Source organism: Echeneis naucrates, chromosome 6, assembly GCF_900963305.1.
Source record: "Echeneis naucrates chromosome 6, fEcheNa1.1, whole genome shotgun sequence".
Lineage (NCBI taxonomy): Eukaryota > Metazoa > Chordata > Actinopteri > Carangiformes > Echeneidae > Echeneis > Echeneis naucrates.
The window spans coordinates 3,254,890-3,271,979 of NC_042516.1; the positions used below are offsets into that span (position 1 = coordinate 3,254,890).

The window sequence follows — 17,090 nt, forward strand, 5'->3', positions numbered from 1 at the left end:
CCAGCTGGAGGCACCAATGCACTAAAATTGTTGTTTGCGACAGTGACGATAGAACAAAAGAAGAAGAAAAAGCGCTGTGTAACTTTATTCTGAAGGAACCAGGTCGGAAATATATCTGTATCTAGTGTCCGAATGATCGCGGTTCTCGGTCTGTGGTGAAACGTCACGTATCAAGGTAACAGCTGAATGTCCTACAGTTTCCTACCGTTTGCCCCTCTGTCTGTGTGTCCCTTTGTGTATAAGTCCCTCTGCCCTTCTGTGTGTCCCTCTGCCTGTCTGTGATTCTGTGTGTGATAATACCTGTAGCGGTGTGGGGCTGTTCTGGTTTACTGCATTCCAGGTCCAGCTACTTGACAGATTTTCAGTCCTTGGGTCTCTGTAGCAGATCTCCCTCATAGCTTGCACTATTAGATCAGTTGTTTTATTCTGGAGACAGAGTCCATGCCCGAACGTCTACAACACCAGGGGCCGAGGTGGAGCTGTGGACAGGGAACAGGTCCTGCCCAGGTCCTCTGAAGAGCTGCCGCAGGCCCCTGACACCACCAGTTATAGTCTGACAATAAAGAAAGAGACGGAACAAGTTACAACCTGGGCCCAAAGACAGGCAGAGAGGAGGTCTGAGAAACAGGAGCACAGAGAAAGACAAAAAGACAGATAGCTGGGCAACAGAGACCCAGCTGATAAGCTAACAGTTTCTACTATCAGGACACACAGACGTGTCCTTCAGTTACACCCTGGGGGACTGAGTGAAACCAGAGGACCCAGGATACTTAGGATGTTACACTTAGGATGATTAGAAGAGAAAGGCTTTGGAAATATGTAGAAAATGGATGGGAGTTCAGGGGTCAAATGTCAGGACCATGGAAAGGGCCTCTCACTGTCATCGCCAGACCTGTTCACACTTAAGACACATTGTGGGCACATTTTAGAGCTGATCCGCCAGACCACATTCAAGCTGTTCTTGACTACATGTGACCATGTTTTGGTGGTCTCAAAACTACTGAATTGGGCCTGTGTTGTTGTTGTTATTATTCATCATTGCTTATCATTTATTGTTGGTCATTGGATTTAATCTGTTTTTGCTTCTAGCCAATGAAAACTGTTGCAGTCCTTGGAGGAGGAATTGGGGGCTTGGCAGCATCTTACTACCTGTGCAAAAGCCCCCAGGTTACAAAGGTAACTGGCAAAGACACACACTATTATTTTCTACAAAACTGTCAGTACCTGCGGTGGTGAAGGAAAACGTAGTGTGTAGGTCACAAGATGTTCAGTTGTGCTGTTGGTCTGATGGACATTAATACAACATACACATTACACACTGTGTCTTCCATCAGAACAATAGGAGATGGTGACACTGGAGGAAGAACACAGTTAGTTTAAATCAACAGACATGTTGTAGCACAAGGAAAGGTTCTTTGTTTCATTATGATGTTTCTGTTGGAAATGTCAGCAGGGAAAATCTAAAGTCTAATGACAAGGATGCATGATGCTGTCTGCATTACACAGTGTGGGAGCAATGACTTCCTGAAGTTGAACGTGGATAAGACAGAGATTCAGTTGACTCTGAAATAAAAAGAGATGAAATATGTGCTGGGTCTGAAAGCTTAACCAGTAGAATACAATGGAACTGACTGGTTTTCCAGGGCACACCTATTTGTAACTTCACAAAATCCTGAGAAGTTCATTCACACCTTTATTTGAGTGGACTGAAGAAGATGCTCTCTAAACTGAAGCCTTCATAAAGTCAGTCCAGGACGCACAGTTCAATGCTTATGACACAGCGCTATAAGACAGCATTCATCTTTCCTCTAGTCTGTGTCTTTCTTTTCTCAATATTCTGAATCAACTGTTTGTCCCTTTTCCTCAGGTCATAGTTTTGGAGTCCAGCAGTCGGTTTGGAGGTTGGTTGTGGTCCACCAGGAGGTCAGATGGGGCAGTGTTTGAACATGGACCCAGAGGGATCCGACCCACTGGGGCAGTGGGACGCAACACACTCAACATGGTGAGTTAGGACTCAGAGAGCGAATTTGCAGTGATAACACTATACTTACAGGTGTGAAGAACCTTATTACCTTACATCCATGTGTGTGTATAGGTGGATGACCTGGGTCTCGCGGGGGATGTCCTGCCAGTCACCTATAGTCATGTGGCCTCAAAGAACAGATACCTGTATGTGAACAAACAGCTGCACAGGATGCCATCAGGAATCAGGTATTGGACTAACAAGATAATCTCCCCTTGATATTTTATGTATTTTATATATATGGAGGTTTGTCTCCCCCTCTGGCAATGGGAGTCATTATACACTTCAAGGTACTTGCTTATTATTAACGTATTAGACAATCACTACCTGACACACAGCAGTCAGGAGACCATGTCCATGTTTTCTCTTCACAGGTCAGTGATTATCCCTATGTCCTCTTTCTCTGTCTCGTTCTTCTTCACTCTGTCATCTGCTTTATTTTCTATTATCTGGAGTATCATAAAATTTTCTTGGGCATTTCCTCTGTCCTACTACCACATTCCTCCTTAATCTCAATGGCTACAACCACTCATCTGACACCATTTTCTGTTGCCTCAATGTAGATGTTCAACACACCATTATTACATCTCCTGTGCAACATAATATACCATTCCAAGTTTCCAACATTCCAGCAACACAAGGTTCCTATCTATGTATTTCATCTAGGAACATTCAGAAATGCAACAAAGAAGTAATACAGCAGCAATAATACAGTAGACCCCAGATGTGATTTTACTACTGTACACACAGAGACAATGAATAAAGCTATTCTTGGAGCAGGAAAGTTTCCAGACAAGAAATCTAAAAGTGTATTTATCCCCAAAAAGGCAAATGAATTTTACAGCATACGTAGTGCACAAATTATTACTATTTAAATAAGAGAACAATTCAGAACAACTTCTGTAAGGCAGGGGAGAGGATCTGAGTCATCTTGTGTAACCATCTATTAATCAAAAAACCTCAGACTTGTTGACAGAATACTGTGACAGTACACCTGAGATAGACCGAAAAGATATTGTCTTATGATAAGTTACATTTTGCTGCTGAACACGGAATGGAGTGATGCCCACAAACTCAAGAGTAGGAGCTAAATCCAAAGATGCTAACGTGAGTATTACAGAAAGAAAGCAGTCTAGCACACACAAATCCTACACATTAAAGTAAGTTAGTTTTCTCTGACCTTGCCCCAGTCTCTTCAGCAGGACTGGCTCAAATCAGTTCAGGTTTAGAGAAAAACAAAAGCTCCTCAGTGGAGATTGTGATAATTCTCAGATTAATAACAGTATCAATGGGAGCTAAATGATCTAGACATGATGCTTAAAGCAGAAACAACAGCATCACCTCCTAGTCCTAACTGTCAACTACTGATGAAACAACCAATAATCAACAACTGAGTATCTGTTTAAATGCAGATCCTTCTGACCAATGCTCCCCCTAATTTTTCATGTGTCTGAGCAAACACACAAACTCCCTGAGCAACATCAGCAGCACCGACATGCACACTGTGGCTGCACCAGTATCGCATCAGTCCAGAACCTGGAATATTAACAAGTTTCATGGCTTATTAAAAAACGAATCAAATTACAGCAGTAATTTCTGTTAGATTACTTTTCATATAAGTGTTTTGGCCCACTTACAATGAAATATCTTGTTTTTCATGAACAAGTATGTATGTTGTGTATGTATGTTGTATGTTGGACATTGTTCGTCATTGTTTTACTGTAGTTACCGCTTAATGTCACCAGTCACTTACTAAGTTGCATTGCAAGATGCAGTTCAGATTCGATTTTAAATTATGTGCTGCATAGATTTGCAGTGTGCGATTGCACAACCGTGCATCTTAGAGGGAACATTACTTCTGATCCCATAATGATTTGAGCTGGTTCTGTGCTGGTTCGGGCAGAACATCAGTAATGACTATTGACACGTGTGGGCATGAGCTCATGTGGAGATTCACCGAATGAAATAACAGTATGATGGTAAACATATGAACCACTGCAACTTCAGTTTGTTTCTCTCTGTTTCAGTGGCCTTCTGCGGACAGTCCCACCCTTCTCTCGCCCCATCCTTTGGAGTGTTGGTATGGAAATACTGGTAAAGAAAAGCAAGGAGGATGACGAGTCCATACACTCATTTGTTTCCAGGAGGCTGGGGAAGGAGGTGAGGGAGTGCAGGGGCAAACATTACCTGCAGTATAGGTGCCCTGTGGACACTGAGCAAAGGTCATAGACATTCACCACTACATCAATACTGCATCATGTTGGTGTAACAGTAAACTGGCTGGACTGGAGCATTGCCTGCTGGTTGGAGGAGAAGTTCACATTTTTTAAACATTTCAAACAATTTCTAAAGTGTCCTTCAACTGAGATTTAGATCATGTTTTTCTATTCTCTCCACTATCTCTTCACTATCTACATTATCTGAAGAGTTGGTCCCTGACAAGAGAGCAGAGGTTAAACTCCCTCTAACAGGACCTGGCTCAGGGTTGGATGGCTATAAAAATTTGGTCCAGTCAAGAGTTAACTTGAGTAAACTTGGAGTAATTTTTTTAGCTTCTTTTTGAGACATTATGTTTTTCACTTTGACAATGTTGCAAAGGAGATTGTACAGACTTGTTTTATGTGTCAGACTGTCCCAGTCAAAAATTACCCTACAGGTTCTCACTGTGTCACCTGAGGCCTGTTCTCCATGTGGCATTGACAAACTTTTTCATGTACATAGAGGAGTTATTATTAACATGAACAAAACTGACTCTATCTGTTGAGGTTGATAATGCAACTCTATAACATTTTTCATTCATTGTCTGTGGTTATGAAGAAACGATAACCTCTTGCTGTAGTGTTTTAAATATCCTCTGTGTGTTTGTGTGTTCACAGCTTGCAGACATCGCTGTGGACAGTTTGTGTCGTGGGGTGTTTGCAGGCGACTGCAGGAAGCTGAGTGTGCGTTCTTGTTTTCCTGTGTTGTACAATGCGGAGCAGCGCAGAGGTTCCCTGGCTCTGGGGATGTTGCTGGGCTCAGGTACAGTGCTGTGTCACTAAACCAACTGAACACACAACAAGGAGCGAAAAAAGTAGCAGGAGAGTTAATACCATACACACTGATTCTGCATTCAGCTGCTTACACAACAAACATGACACAAAAACATACAACCAAACAACATACATAAAACGTACAACTAAAAAAATATACAACCGAACAACAAAGATGCCTTCAAAAAACATATGATCAAACACCACCAAACAGCCACACAACAAACATACAACAAAACAAGCTAAATATACCAACAAAGATGGCCACAATTATGACCATGCTCTCAGTCTGTTGATGCTTGTTGTTACCAATCAAACTAAAGCTGTATGTGTGAAAACCTGCAGGTCCCAGTCCTGTGGTCCCTGCCAGGCCTCTGGCTCAGAGATCTGCTAAAGAGTCTTGGGCCCAGTGGTCCCTGAGGAGGGGGGTTGAGTCTCTCCCAGAATCCATCACGGGCTTCCTCCAAAAAAGCAGTAGAGTGGAGCTTCACAGACATGCAGTTGTTAAACAAATCTGTCCATCGGCCTCAGGTTGGAAGGTCAGTAAGGAACCAAAAACACTGCAGGTTCTCATGTTCTGCAGTCAGAGCCACGTTACTGTCTCAGCTGTGACTGAGGGGTCCATTCACCCCCTGATCAGCCACACTCTTTGTACAGAGGTTGCAGTACAGATAGGGTTTGCTAAGAGTTAGGGTTAGGGATGACAAAGAGTGGTAATATCTTATTCTTAGTCTGTAGAAGGTTATTGAAACTTAGGAGCACAAAAAAATATGTGGTACTATAAAGAGAATATAAAGATTCAAACTGCCAATCACCTGTCTCATCCATGTGCAGATTGAATAAGATGTCTATCAGGGAAACATGAAGGCAGATGATTTGAGAGGAGGTTTTCTTCATGTCTATTGAATACTTTCCCAGTGTGTGAAGTAGGTTTTTGTTTTGATAATTACTCCAGCATGGAGTCTGGAGTCACCAGATATGATTGTGTGGCTGAATCTCATCTCCAGTCCCTCGCTGACTTGGTGGCTCAACTGAACTCTGGACTGCCTTCTGAGGTTCCTGGTCAACAACAGTTTCCCTCTACATCAAACAAACTTTTTCATGTTATCGACCACATGGTGCGAGTGCACACTTGGCTGGATTCATCAGGATTCATGTGTGCAGGAATCAGCCACTCAGCCTAAGCAAATAAGGCCACCCAAAACAGCTCAGTCTTTCAACAAATCAGAAGTGTTTCCACATACACTGGTTTTATTTGTGAGTTGGTATGATGATGCACTCAATGGTCCATTACATTCTGGCCTAAAGCTGGGCATCAACTTCATGGACACAGTCAAGGCTCCCCTGCAGTGAATGAATCTGATCAACTGTTGGCATCCTGTATCATGGTGCTGTTTGGCAGCTTTGATAACACATAGGCATCCGTGTGTGCAGATCCACCTGGAAGACGGAGCTGTGTCAGCTGATCATATAATTTCTGCTCTGCCAGCTAAAGGTAAGTGTTGTCTGACAGATTTTGTCTCTGGTCAGTTGGATGCTGCAGGATCATCAAATAATGAACTGGAACCTGCTTACTGGGACACAAAAACATCAACAAACATCAGAGATAGATGTTCTTATTATACCCCACCCTCCTGCTCCACCCAGCTCTCTCGTCCACCTTGCCATCCTCCTGTCAACCCCTCATCCAGGAGCTGCAAGACATTGCCACAGTGACAGTTGCTGTTGTAAATCTGGAGTATGATGGTTCCATCCTGCCTGTGATGGTAAGAGCAATAAAACTACACAACAGTGACACACACACACACAGAGGTAAAGCATTTATTTATTTATTTATTTTTGTGGCGACAAACCACAGTACATCTCACCCACAGTCACAGATATCACAAATGTACAATATTCAGAAAGCACGGGGGTTTAAACACGGATGTCCACTCTCTCCTTTTCTCTCCACAGTTTTAATTGAACCATTAGCAGCAGCCATCCATCACAACCCCCATAGAAAAGAATTTCAAATCTCCAAATATGGGCACTAAAATAAGTCTCTAGGCAAATGATACATTACTCTTGAACCAAATTCCACAGTCATCACTTCAAAAAGGAGTGAGACTTATTGAATCATTTCCTCTTTCTTTGACTACTTAGTTAACTGGAACAAATCCTCCATACTCCCCTTATATAGTAATCGTTTGGATGTGGCAGCCCTCATCTCTTCAAATCACATCCCATTATGTCACATCAAATATTTGGGTATTAATGTTTCCCCTGAACAGTCATAATTGATTATTCTTAATATCACTCCAGATCAGAATGGCCACTGTTGAAATGAGAATTCTCCCCAAAATTAGCTACCTACTAACAATGAATCCAGCTTTCACCTGATTTAAATCTCTAGACTAAATCGTTAGCAAAATATCTATTACAAAATACCAAGAATCAAGTTGGCCACACTGCAAAAACCAAAATTTCTTGTTGTTGATGCAATGTGTCTTGTCACTCCCACACCCAAAATTCACTATAACTGTCTGCTTCTGTCTGTTTGCTTGTCTATCGTGTTATCTTTGAAGTCACTGAAATTTTTTTTTTTTTTTTTTTTTTTTTTTTTTGCATGTTATTTCCACGATAGAATTGAAAAAGAAAAAAAAAACCTGTGGAACTGTTTTCAGGGTTTTGGTCACCTGGTCCCATCATCAGAGGATCGGAGTTTGTTAGGCATCGTCTATGACTCTGTTCCTTTCCCTGAGCACAACAAACCTAATGGGCATACTACTAGACTGACGGTACCAGACACACACAAACATGCTCCTCTGCTGTGGTTGATAGAGTTCAGGTCTGACCTCAGTTCAGGTGTGCTGTTTCACACCTGAGTTCTGGTCCCGTTTATATATTAATTATATGAATTTACCCATTATATTAATTTTTTCCTAGGTGATGATGGGCGGGGCCTGGTTTCAGGAAGACTTTGGGGACCCAGAAACAGTAAAGGAGGAGCACCTTTTACAGAGAGCCACTGAGGCAGTGCAGACCCACCTGGGAGTCACATCAGTGCCAAGCTGGAGCTGGGTGGCTCTAGAGAGGGTACGATAGGGATAGACCCAAAACAGATTCATGCTTTTTTTCCCCCTTGGTTAGAAGGTGAAGCTCATGTCATGTGTTCTCTTCAGGACTGTATACCTCAGTATTATCTAGGACACCATCGGAGAGTAGGTGAGTGTTGACTTGATACCATGTGTAGCAGGTGTAGTCACATTTCATGTTAATATGTGTATCTGTCCTCCCAGACTCCATGCGCACCTTCATAAAGAAGAAAAATCTCTCACTGTCTCTGATTGGCTCTTCCTATGACGGTGTGTCAGTGAATGATGTCATCTTCAGTGGACGGACAGCTGTAGAAGAGTTGTTGGGAGCTGGAGTCTGATGCCCACCACCAACACACTAACACAATCATGAGCCACGGAGAATCAATTTCAGTTTATAACCTTTGGGTTGTTGATACTCAGGTGTCCTTGTAGCGACAGGCAACTGCCTACACCAGCAGTCATTATCTTTCTAGCCATAAAGCCACACCGCTGTAAGGGTTGTGGTCTTCTGGTGAAGTCACTCTGCTTCCTTCAGCTGTTTGCTCCGCTTCATTGTTCACCTGGAGACATGCAGTGACCTTAGTCATTACATTACACTGGACTGAGACATCTTTTGCGCTGGTATATTTGTATTGTGTTGTAATGTAAGATTGTGTAAATGATCTTATTGGTTGTGTTAAATGCAGTGATGAAATATGTCATGGCTAATCCAGACTCTGGAGGACCTAGCCTCTGTTCTGAGTGTAAAGCTATACCTCAGGGACCTCATGAGCCTGCTGATGTCTGTATTCTGTTACTGGCTGAAGTGTGGGAGAGACATCTATCAGAAACACATCTGCCATTACTGTGCTTTATATGGGATTTGGCACTATATAAATAAATAAATTTGATTTTATTAAACAGTTTTTAGAACCACCAACAACACTGAGAAGATTCTTCAAACATAAAAATTCTGGTTTTATTGGAGAAATAAAAGTTTCAACCTAAACAACCATGGGATATCTTCTGACCTGATCAAAATAGGACAACACACACCATGTACTGACACTATCTTAGACCCAGCTTCTTCTTCTCCTTCTGTTTCTTGCGAACCACTTCAATGTTACGATCCTTCCACATGCTCTTTCTCAGTTTGATGGGACGGCTGCCAACGTACTTCCCTGGACACAGATTTTGCATATATTAAAATGAGTTATTCACTCCATAGATAAAGTCAACATGAGACAGATGAGGAAAGGGGAAGTACACAGACTCAGATTGTCTGACGACTGACCATTCATTTCCCTCATGGCTCTGACGTAGTCATTTGGATCTTTGAAGCTGACAAAGCCGTAACCTTTAGTCTTCCCTGTGCGTTTGTCTCTCACCACCTGAAGACATTACATTACATATTACATACACAAGGCTTTAACAGCATAATCACAACCAAACAATGAGATTCAATCTATGAGAGATTCTATGAAAGGGTTATATTAAATATTTGCATTGTGCCACAGAAGGACAGGTCTTTTTAGAGAATCTTATAAAATCACAAAAAATCATAGAGAGGTTCCAGACTCACTGTAGACTAAGATTTATATTTCCATATTCTATATGGAAAGAGTAGAATGAGTCTGGCCTCTCATATCCATTGTCACATGGTTTAACAATGATGTAAAGTTGGAACTTAAACCTTGTGACAGTTTGTTAAACCACCCTTCTGTAAATATGCTTAGGTTAAACACATGGTTGTAGACGGATTGGAGAAATTTAGTTATCAATAATAGATTTGAAGTGAATGCAATAATCAAGTAAACAGCTCAGATTAACCTGGATAATTTGATAATGGATGTCACTATTTGAAATCACCATTTATGTGAGTGAAATGTTGGAGCCGACAAGGAAGACAAAGAATTGTGTACAGACATGATCACAGCAAAAACAGAAAATCAGGTCAACCTTAGCTTTGAGGAAAGACGGGTATCTGCTGAAGGCCCGGGCCAGGATGTCATCATTCACCTCGTTACCAAGATCACCACAGAAAATGCGGAAATCATCTGCAAAAATAGACAGAATGGGATTCAGCATTCCATTCATCCTGTAGCAGCTCAGAGAAGCAGTTAATCCTCTAACGACACTGATGGAAAACTAGCCCAATAACCTCCTATAAACAAATGCAATCACCTGGTGGACAACCTAACTGCTGACATGCAATTCAAGGAGGTATTAAATTGATATGAAATCAAGTTTCTTAGGGTTTTACATGCTGAGCTTCTAGTGGCTGCAGGAACTTTTACCTGATTCCCACTCCAACAGGCTGGGATCCTCCCAGGACGTCCCTGCTGCAGTACGAATACACTTCTTCACCTTCTCAACCTTTGTTTTCTTTTTGTCCTCGGTTGTACTTTCCACGGGCTGATAAGCACACACACACATTGTGATATCTTCACCTACATATCACTGGTAGCTGTTTCTGGAGGTGCACACACTGCAGAAACTGCTGTGGTTCAACCTATGGTGCCATGAATGGCCATGAAACCATGGTGCATCATCAGCTATGGAGTACTGATGGAGTAATGGTAAGAATTAAGACTTTTTTGACCTGAGAACTACACATAGAAGTAATTTCACTAACTGCCACTGTTCACTATCATGGCTCATGTGTCCACAAACTATTGCACTGAGTTGCACTTTCAGGCCTCAGTAAATCCTTACTTTATGGAAGTTCAGCATTAGCAGCAGGAAGCTGAATGGTGGCCATCCATACCTCAGTGTGGGAGGGCTCAGGCTCGGGCATGCTGGGACCAATGACAGCGTTGCTGTCGTCACTGTCTTTCTTGTCCAGTAGACCTGCTGCCATCACTGCTGACTGCTGCTCTGCAACCCGTGCTGCCAGTTCCTCCTGGAAGATTCACATCCAACGCATGAACCGTTACCACAACCCCGACCCAGCTTCTAATTTAGTCATGTCTACCACAACAGTCATGTACAGATGATGTGGCTTGTGTTCAAGCAAACGTCCAGACCCACCAACATCCCTCTGTCTGATCAATAATAATTGTCTCACCATTCTGGCTTGTCTCTGAGCTCTAATATCAATTTTTTTATGTCCGACTGGAGCAGGAGGAGCAGAGTACACAGTTGGGGCTGCCTGGATGATGGACTGTGAAGGTTTGACAGGAGGCGGGGCTCCCTGTCTTGTGGTTGGGACTGACACAATCGAGACCATGTCACCAACCTAAGTGAAAAACACAGACACACCCAGATGCAGTCACAAGAGTTTGTGATATAACATCTCAGCATTAGATTAATAATCAGCCATAATGAGCTGAGTAGCATGCACACAAACTGCAGCTGCAACGTCACACCAACGCTTTCTGCCGCTTTGAGCTCTGACCTGAGTGGCGGCTCCCATGTGCTGCATGGGCTGAGTAGGACCCTGAGGTGTCTGGCCCTGTAGGGAAGGAGGGAGCATCATGGGAGGAGGTGGTGGAGGCCGGGGTAGGGGAGGTGCTATTGGAGGGCCACGCATCATGGGCAGCCTCTGACCACCTGACAACAAGCACCAGGACAGAAACATGGATGAGGAGCCAGAAAACATAAATAAGTCTATTTATGACCTCTGACCTCCTTTAGAGTGCAGATGTGTTGGTTGGTGAAATGCGATGTTATTACCAAGACATGTGATTTCATGTTATATGTTATTGTATGGACATGAAAGGAATATGGAAAGTCTATCTGATAAAGACCTGAACAAAAATAAATAAATATGAAGCAGACTTTAGATTGTTTATCACAGCTCAGACACAATGTTGCATCAACTGTCCCATCAGTCCCATCAGTGCACATGTAAAAGTAAACACTGTACTTAGTAATACACGCAAATAGCAAGACAATATGCAAATTCATTAACTTCGACACTGTTAAAGCCCAGGTCAAAACAAAAATTCACATGCTGTACTACATACTATTATGTCTTATTTGTGGAAAAACAAACCCATTACATTTCAGCCTTAACAACTCAAATAAGAAATACTGTTATAATTAATAAATCAGTCAGTGTTCTTTGGTAACCTTACCAGGTCTCTGCAGGATGTGGGGGACAAATGCTGGCCTCATCATGGGAGGAGGTGGGGGGCGAACTGGAGGGACTGGGACAGACACAAATCACAGTGTCAAATAGACGAAACATCTGAGGAAAACAGTATGACGGCACATTTGACATGAGTCTATGTCCTCCATAATCACATCTATATGAAGATGAATGTGGAGTGACCTGAGGTACTCGGACTTCTGGGTTTTTATCCAATGGAAAAAAGAAAAATGTGATCTGATCTTTATCTGTGTCATAACAATGTTCAAACACAATCATTTTGAACTAAGAACACACTGTGACACTCCCCTGACTAACTGGAGTCATCAGACCTGGACTAAGGCCCAGTTCCAACACACCCCCTGTCCCTACTTTTTAGCCCTACCCTAAGGTATCAAATGCTTATGTATGTCAGAATGCATGCTCACTTGGTCCAACAAAAGCTGGTGGAGGACCAACAAAACTAGCAGCCCTGGCCTCTAATGTCTGCTGGACCTAAGAGAAAAAAGACAGAGACAGAAAGATTCAGCCTGACCTGCAAAGGACCAAGGTCTTTCATTATTAAATAGAATTTCAACAATGAAAATAAACAGTGCTTTTGTTTTTATATACATCCAACGCATTACCAGACAGATAGTGGAGCAGTACAAACCTGTCTGTAGGTATTTGTGCCGATGATGGGCCGCACCACTGGAACTGCAGGGACAGCCAGAGTGATGGGAACTGCCTCAATAACAGGTGGACTTCCTGATACCGGTATTGGACCACCAAGAACCTCCTGCTCAAAACTGCAGCAAAAAAGGGAGATCGGCCACCAATTACATCACTGATCCAAACACAGTCATTTTGTCTTACAGTCTTACGGTCTACTTGTGGATGAATCATGAAAGTGACTTTATTATGTAAAGTGCATGGTTTCATTCTGGTCCTGATTATATATGAAGCTATATTGAGTAAGCCTGTGAGTTAGATAAACCGGACCAGGGCATCAGTGGCCATACTCAGCTTAGCCTGAACTCACTAAAGTGGGCTGTGATGAACCACAGATCAGTCACTTGCACACTCAGGTTACTGGGAAGATTGTGTTTCATGTCCTGTAAGAGTGAGTGAGTGTCTTTGTGTATCAGTTGTACTCACAGAGCCATCTCTGCCTCCATCTCTTTCAGACGCTCCTCTCCTGACTTCTGCGCCATGCTAAGAGACAACAACACTGATCAGGGACAACACAGGGGCTCAGGAGCTTGGAGACATAACAAATACAAGGTGACTGAGTACACACTGGAAAAATTGGCGTCACTGTAAAGGATGTGAGGCTTGCTCAGAGACTTGTACGCATTTAAACTAAGAGACACCAAAAACAGTTAGCAATGGGATTGTTGACGCACAATGAACCGGAAAATTTCTATTTCTGACTCGTTCACACAGGGACATGACACTTACGTTCATTTATGGGCGACTCCTCTAATATTAGCGTTTCCTTTCGCTTACAAAATTCAATTCACATACCGGGATTTTAAACTAAGGTGTGTGATATTAGCTCGTACTTAGCACACCACAAACTAGCTAAGATAAATTAACCCAGCTCTACTGTTTCAGTCAGCTGGCCCCTTACCTTAACTCTTGCCGCTGTGAGACCCGCTCCCTGATTCCTCCGTCAACTGATCAGGCTAAGTGCTGGGGCGAAAATAAAGTGAAACCATGAGTAATGAGTAAAGAGCTACTGTCCGAGCGGTGGACACGTTAGCTTGACGACAGGTTGTAGCGGCTATAGCAGCAACCCTGGGGGCTCCGACTTCTTCTTTGGACGTGAACGTCACAGTCATCGACTAGATGTGAGAGGGCGCCACCCAGGCTGGCTTTATTTTACACATGCAAAGACACACACGAAGGACGTTTTCCTTATTATGAAACAAAAACCAACAAAGGTAGATATACACTCTATGCCTTCCTTTAGTATTTTCATTAGGACACAAGGCTACCGTCATACAAATGAAGGGATTTATTGTAGTGGACAACTGAATCCAGAGGAGGCAGGCATGTGACGTCAGGGGTCTACACGTCTGTAAAACCCCGTAGAAGAAGAAGAAGCAAAAGAAGTAGACGCAGAGCAAGAAGAACACCGTGTGAGTGTACGGTGTGCTAGCCGGTGTTAGCTGGTGTTAGCTCCGCTCAGCGGGATGGTCGTTTTAACGTCCAGATAACCTACAGCCCCACCACAATGACAGACTACGCTGAAGAGCAGAAGAATGAGCTGGAGGCGATAGAGTCCATCTACCCTGACTCGTTCACAGGTCTGAGTCCCAGAGAGTAGGCGGGAGATACAGGGTAGCTAGCGCACAGGCTAACTAACTCAGAGCAACTGAAATAGTGCCCACACTGATGAGCGTAAAGACCGACAGGTTCAGCACGCGGGCCTGCTCTGCTCTGTAGGATCAAATCAAATTAAATTGTTTTATAAATCGCACTGAGCAGTTCTAGACCAAAATCTTTACTGAGTTGTTAGAGATCTATAACGAATATGGATCCACCATGATTCATAGTCTGAACTCTAGACTTCAGCAAACTGTAGCAGCTCAGGGGAACGTAGCAGTGAGTCACGTAAATCTGGTGCTGGGAAAGTGTTTGTACTGTACTTTCTGGTCTGAGACTCGGGATTCCTTAGGGGACTGTGGCATACCGGTATGTGGACTGGTCCCAGTAACTGTTTGTTTTCAGTACTTTCAGATGAACCCACAAGCTTCACCATCACTGTCACATCAGATGCTGGAGAACATGGAGAAAGTGAGTATTTCGATGTCAACCTCTGGATACGTAGTTGTCATTGCAATAAGATATGAAGTTTCACACAGTTCATGGCAATGAGGTTTAAGACCATCTGTCTGTTTTCTGACTGCAGCTGTGGAGGCAACACTCAGGTTCACATATGTAGATAAGTACCCAGATGAAGCTCCGCTATGGGAAATCCACTCCCAGGAGAACTTGGAAGACCAGTATGTAAAGGATATCCTCACCTTACTGCAGCAGCAGGTCTGTTTACTTCAACTTGCAATGGGCAGCTTAAGCCAAATCCTGTGTCCAGGATCTGCCCAGGGGGATGGTTTGGATATGTGTTCTCCAACAACAATTATTATTAGTATTCCTTCTCTTTACCTAAATGTCAGAATCAATAAAGCTGTTATTGATCTATGCAGGGAAATCCACTTGTTACAACTGCTGAAGATGATGGAGGAAGAAAATATTGATAGTAAAAAGTACACAATTCATTAGTTGATAAATGTACAAATTCAAATGTGCAGAAATTTGAGTGTCACTCACTGAAAACTAAAAACAAGCATTGGGTTACCAGATTAGCAGATAGTGGAATGTAAACCATAACCATGATGACGTGAAAACTGACTGGATTTGGATTATGGTTGTAGCCCAAAGCTAGCAGCCTGGAAGGCTGTGTCCAGGTTCCAGGTGTGAAGTGCATAACTCACTCACTGGATGAGTGTAGCGTTCCTCTTAATAACAAAAATCACAATATCTGAAGAACAGAGGTCTCCACAGTAATAGGTTGTTGTAGCAGGTGTATCAGTAACTGACAGCACTACTAACTAATCCAATCATCAGTGTTTACTGATCAGACACAATGCACCAGTGTGAACAGCACCGTGTGTGTGTGGTCCCTGCAGGCAGAAGAAAACCTGGGAATGGTGATGATCTTCACCCTGGTGACAGCAGTTCAGGAGAAACTCAATGAAATTGTGGATTTGATGAAAAACAGACAAGAGGAGGAGAAGCGACAGAAAGAAAGAGAGGCAGAGGAAGCAGAGAAGGTAAGAAAATCAGGGTGTATGGTATGACTTAAATACATTTCTCTTTAGCTATCTCAAGTTTAATCAGTTAATTTTGTAGGCATGAATATGTCAAACTGCCAAGGATAGTAAAAGTAAAAACGTGTGTGTGAGACAGGTGGCATTCCAGGGCACAGTGGTGACCATTGAAAACTTCTTGGCATGGAAAGCCCAGTTTGAGATGGAGTTGGCTGAGCTGAGGAGGAAAAAACAGAAGGAGGAGGAGCAGGCAGGAAAACCCAAACTCACTGGTAAAAACAATTTACTGTCAAAGCTCATAATCTGGAACTTTGATTTGACAAACTCATGAAGTGATGGTCATTTGATGCCTTCCTCTCCAGGTAAACAGCTGTTTGAGAGAGACCACAACCTAGATACATCAGACATTCAGTTCCTTGAAGACGGTTAGTGTTTCGGAGACTGAGGGTGTTCCTGCTTTTCAGGACAAAGGAATGAAAATGATTAAATCGGTTTAATTTAATTAGTGTAAAACAACACCTTTTATTTCTTGCCTGACATATAGTCCTAACCATAAAACTGGCTTCAGGTCTGTGTGTACCCTGTGTGGACCACGGGCCTAGGGCAGGTTTCAAGTCACAACCTCCAGATATCAGCTGATATATGAATGGCATTTGTCCTCTTTGGTATAAACATGTATGAGACTGCAGGGGGACGTCTCTGAGAATGCAGTTAGTTTGACCAGTATGTAAAATCCTTTAAGTCTTAAGTTTGGGAAACAAATGAGTCAATACTCTTCTTTCTCCTTCTGCAGCTGGAAACAATGTGGAAGTGGATGAATCACTGTTCCAGGACATTGATGATTTAGACCTGGATGAGGATGACCCAGACTTTGACCCTTTAGAGATGGGCAGTGATGAGGACTGAAGCAGGAGGTGGAGGACTGAGGACTGATCCTCTCTGAGACGTGATTCTCTGACCACACAACAGCTGTACTCATTTTTTAAAGACTCTTCTACAAACACATACATATCCACCAGTGTCTGTTTCTATGTCCGAACCATTAAAGTGGCCAGATACATGTGTGAC

The 17,090-nt window shown here is 42.8% G+C and overlaps 3 protein-coding genes across 5 annotated transcripts; 2 read left to right on the forward strand and 1 right to left on the reverse strand.

The window, feature by feature from the left end:
* Positions 1-64: 64 nt before the first annotated feature.
* On the forward strand, positions 65-9,117 carry ppox (protoporphyrinogen oxidase). Of its 2 annotated transcripts, XM_029505003.1 has the most exons (13): positions 65-175; positions 1,090-1,176; positions 1,868-2,002; positions 2,096-2,211; positions 4,051-4,183; positions 4,900-5,044; positions 5,401-5,594; positions 6,490-6,550; positions 6,703-6,821; positions 7,722-7,835; positions 7,984-8,133; positions 8,220-8,262; positions 8,337-9,117. In XM_029505003.1, exons 2-13 carry the CDS (start codon positions 1,093-1,095, stop codon positions 8,471-8,473), a joined length of 1,431 nt encoding a protein of 476 aa, XP_029360863.1. In that variant the 5' UTR covers positions 65-175; positions 1,090-1,092; the 3' UTR covers positions 8,474-9,117. The 2 variants fall into 2 exon arrangements, with proteins under 2 accessions (XP_029360863.1, XP_029360865.1); XM_029505005.1 differs by lacking the exon at positions 7,722-7,835.
* Positions 7,632-13,986, reverse strand: rbm42 (RNA binding motif protein 42). 2 transcript variants are annotated; one of them, XM_029505007.1, is made up of 13 exons: positions 13,820-13,986; positions 13,345-13,401; positions 12,860-12,995; positions 12,636-12,702; positions 12,194-12,265; positions 11,512-11,666; positions 11,182-11,352; positions 10,882-11,016; positions 10,412-10,529; positions 10,074-10,171; positions 9,409-9,505; positions 9,171-9,295; positions 7,632-8,695 (listed from the first exon to the last, which is right to left on the reverse strand). In XM_029505007.1, the coding sequence occupies exons 2-12, from the start codon at positions 13,398-13,400 to the stop codon at positions 9,183-9,185; spliced, it is 1,218 nt and encodes a 405-aa protein (XP_029360867.1). In that variant the 5' UTR covers position 13,401; positions 13,820-13,986; the 3' UTR covers positions 7,632-8,695; positions 9,171-9,182. The 2 variants fall into 2 exon arrangements, with proteins under 2 accessions (XP_029360867.1, XP_029360866.1); XM_029505006.1 differs by lacking the exon at positions 7,632-8,695 and having other exon boundaries at positions 9,072-9,295.
* A 317-nt stretch (positions 13,987-14,303) lies between these two features.
* rwdd1 (RWD domain containing 1) lies at positions 14,304-17,082 on the forward strand. Its single transcript, XM_029504740.1, has 7 exons — positions 14,304-14,498; positions 14,923-14,988; positions 15,104-15,234; positions 15,882-16,025; positions 16,162-16,294; positions 16,385-16,447; positions 16,816-17,082. The coding sequence occupies exons 1-7, from the start codon at positions 14,426-14,428 to the stop codon at positions 16,926-16,928; spliced, it is 723 nt and encodes a 240-aa protein (XP_029360600.1). The 5' UTR covers positions 14,304-14,425; the 3' UTR covers positions 16,929-17,082.
* Positions 17,083-17,090: the final 8 nt, after the last annotated feature.

Coding starts and splice junctions, on each gene's coding strand:
- rwdd1 (XM_029504740.1), top strand. CDS start 14,426: ATGACAGACTACGCTGAAGAGCAGAAGAATGAGCTGGAGGCGATAGAG. Junction 14,499..14,922: donor CTACCCTGACTCGTTCACAG/GTCTGAGTCCCA, acceptor GTTTGTTTTCAG/TACTTTCAGATGAACCCACA. Junction 14,989..15,103: donor TGCTGGAGAACATGGAGAAA/GTGAGTATTTCG, acceptor TTCTGACTGCAG/CTGTGGAGGCAACACTCAGG.
- ppox (XM_029505003.1), top strand. CDS start 1,093: ATGAAAACTGTTGCAGTCCTTGGAGGAGGAATTGGGGGCTTGGCAGCA. Junction 8,134..8,219: donor GCTGGGTGGCTCTAGAGAGG/GTACGATAGGGA, acceptor TGTTCTCTTCAG/GACTGTATACCTCAGTATTA. Junction 8,263..8,336: donor AGGACACCATCGGAGAGTAG/GTGAGTGTTGAC, acceptor CTGTCCTCCCAG/ACTCCATGCGCACCTTCATA.
- rbm42 (XM_029505007.1), bottom strand. CDS start 13,400: ATGGCGCAGAAGTCAGGAGAGGAGCGTCTGAAAGAGATGGAGGCAGAG. Junction 11,353..11,511: donor ACATGGGAGCCGCCACTCAG/GTCAGAGCTCAA, acceptor TTTTTCACTTAG/GTTGGTGACATGGTCTCGAT. Junction 10,172..10,411: donor CCTGTTGGAGTGGGAATCAG/GTAAAAGTTCCT, acceptor CTATTTTTGCAG/ATGATTTCCGCATTTTCTGT.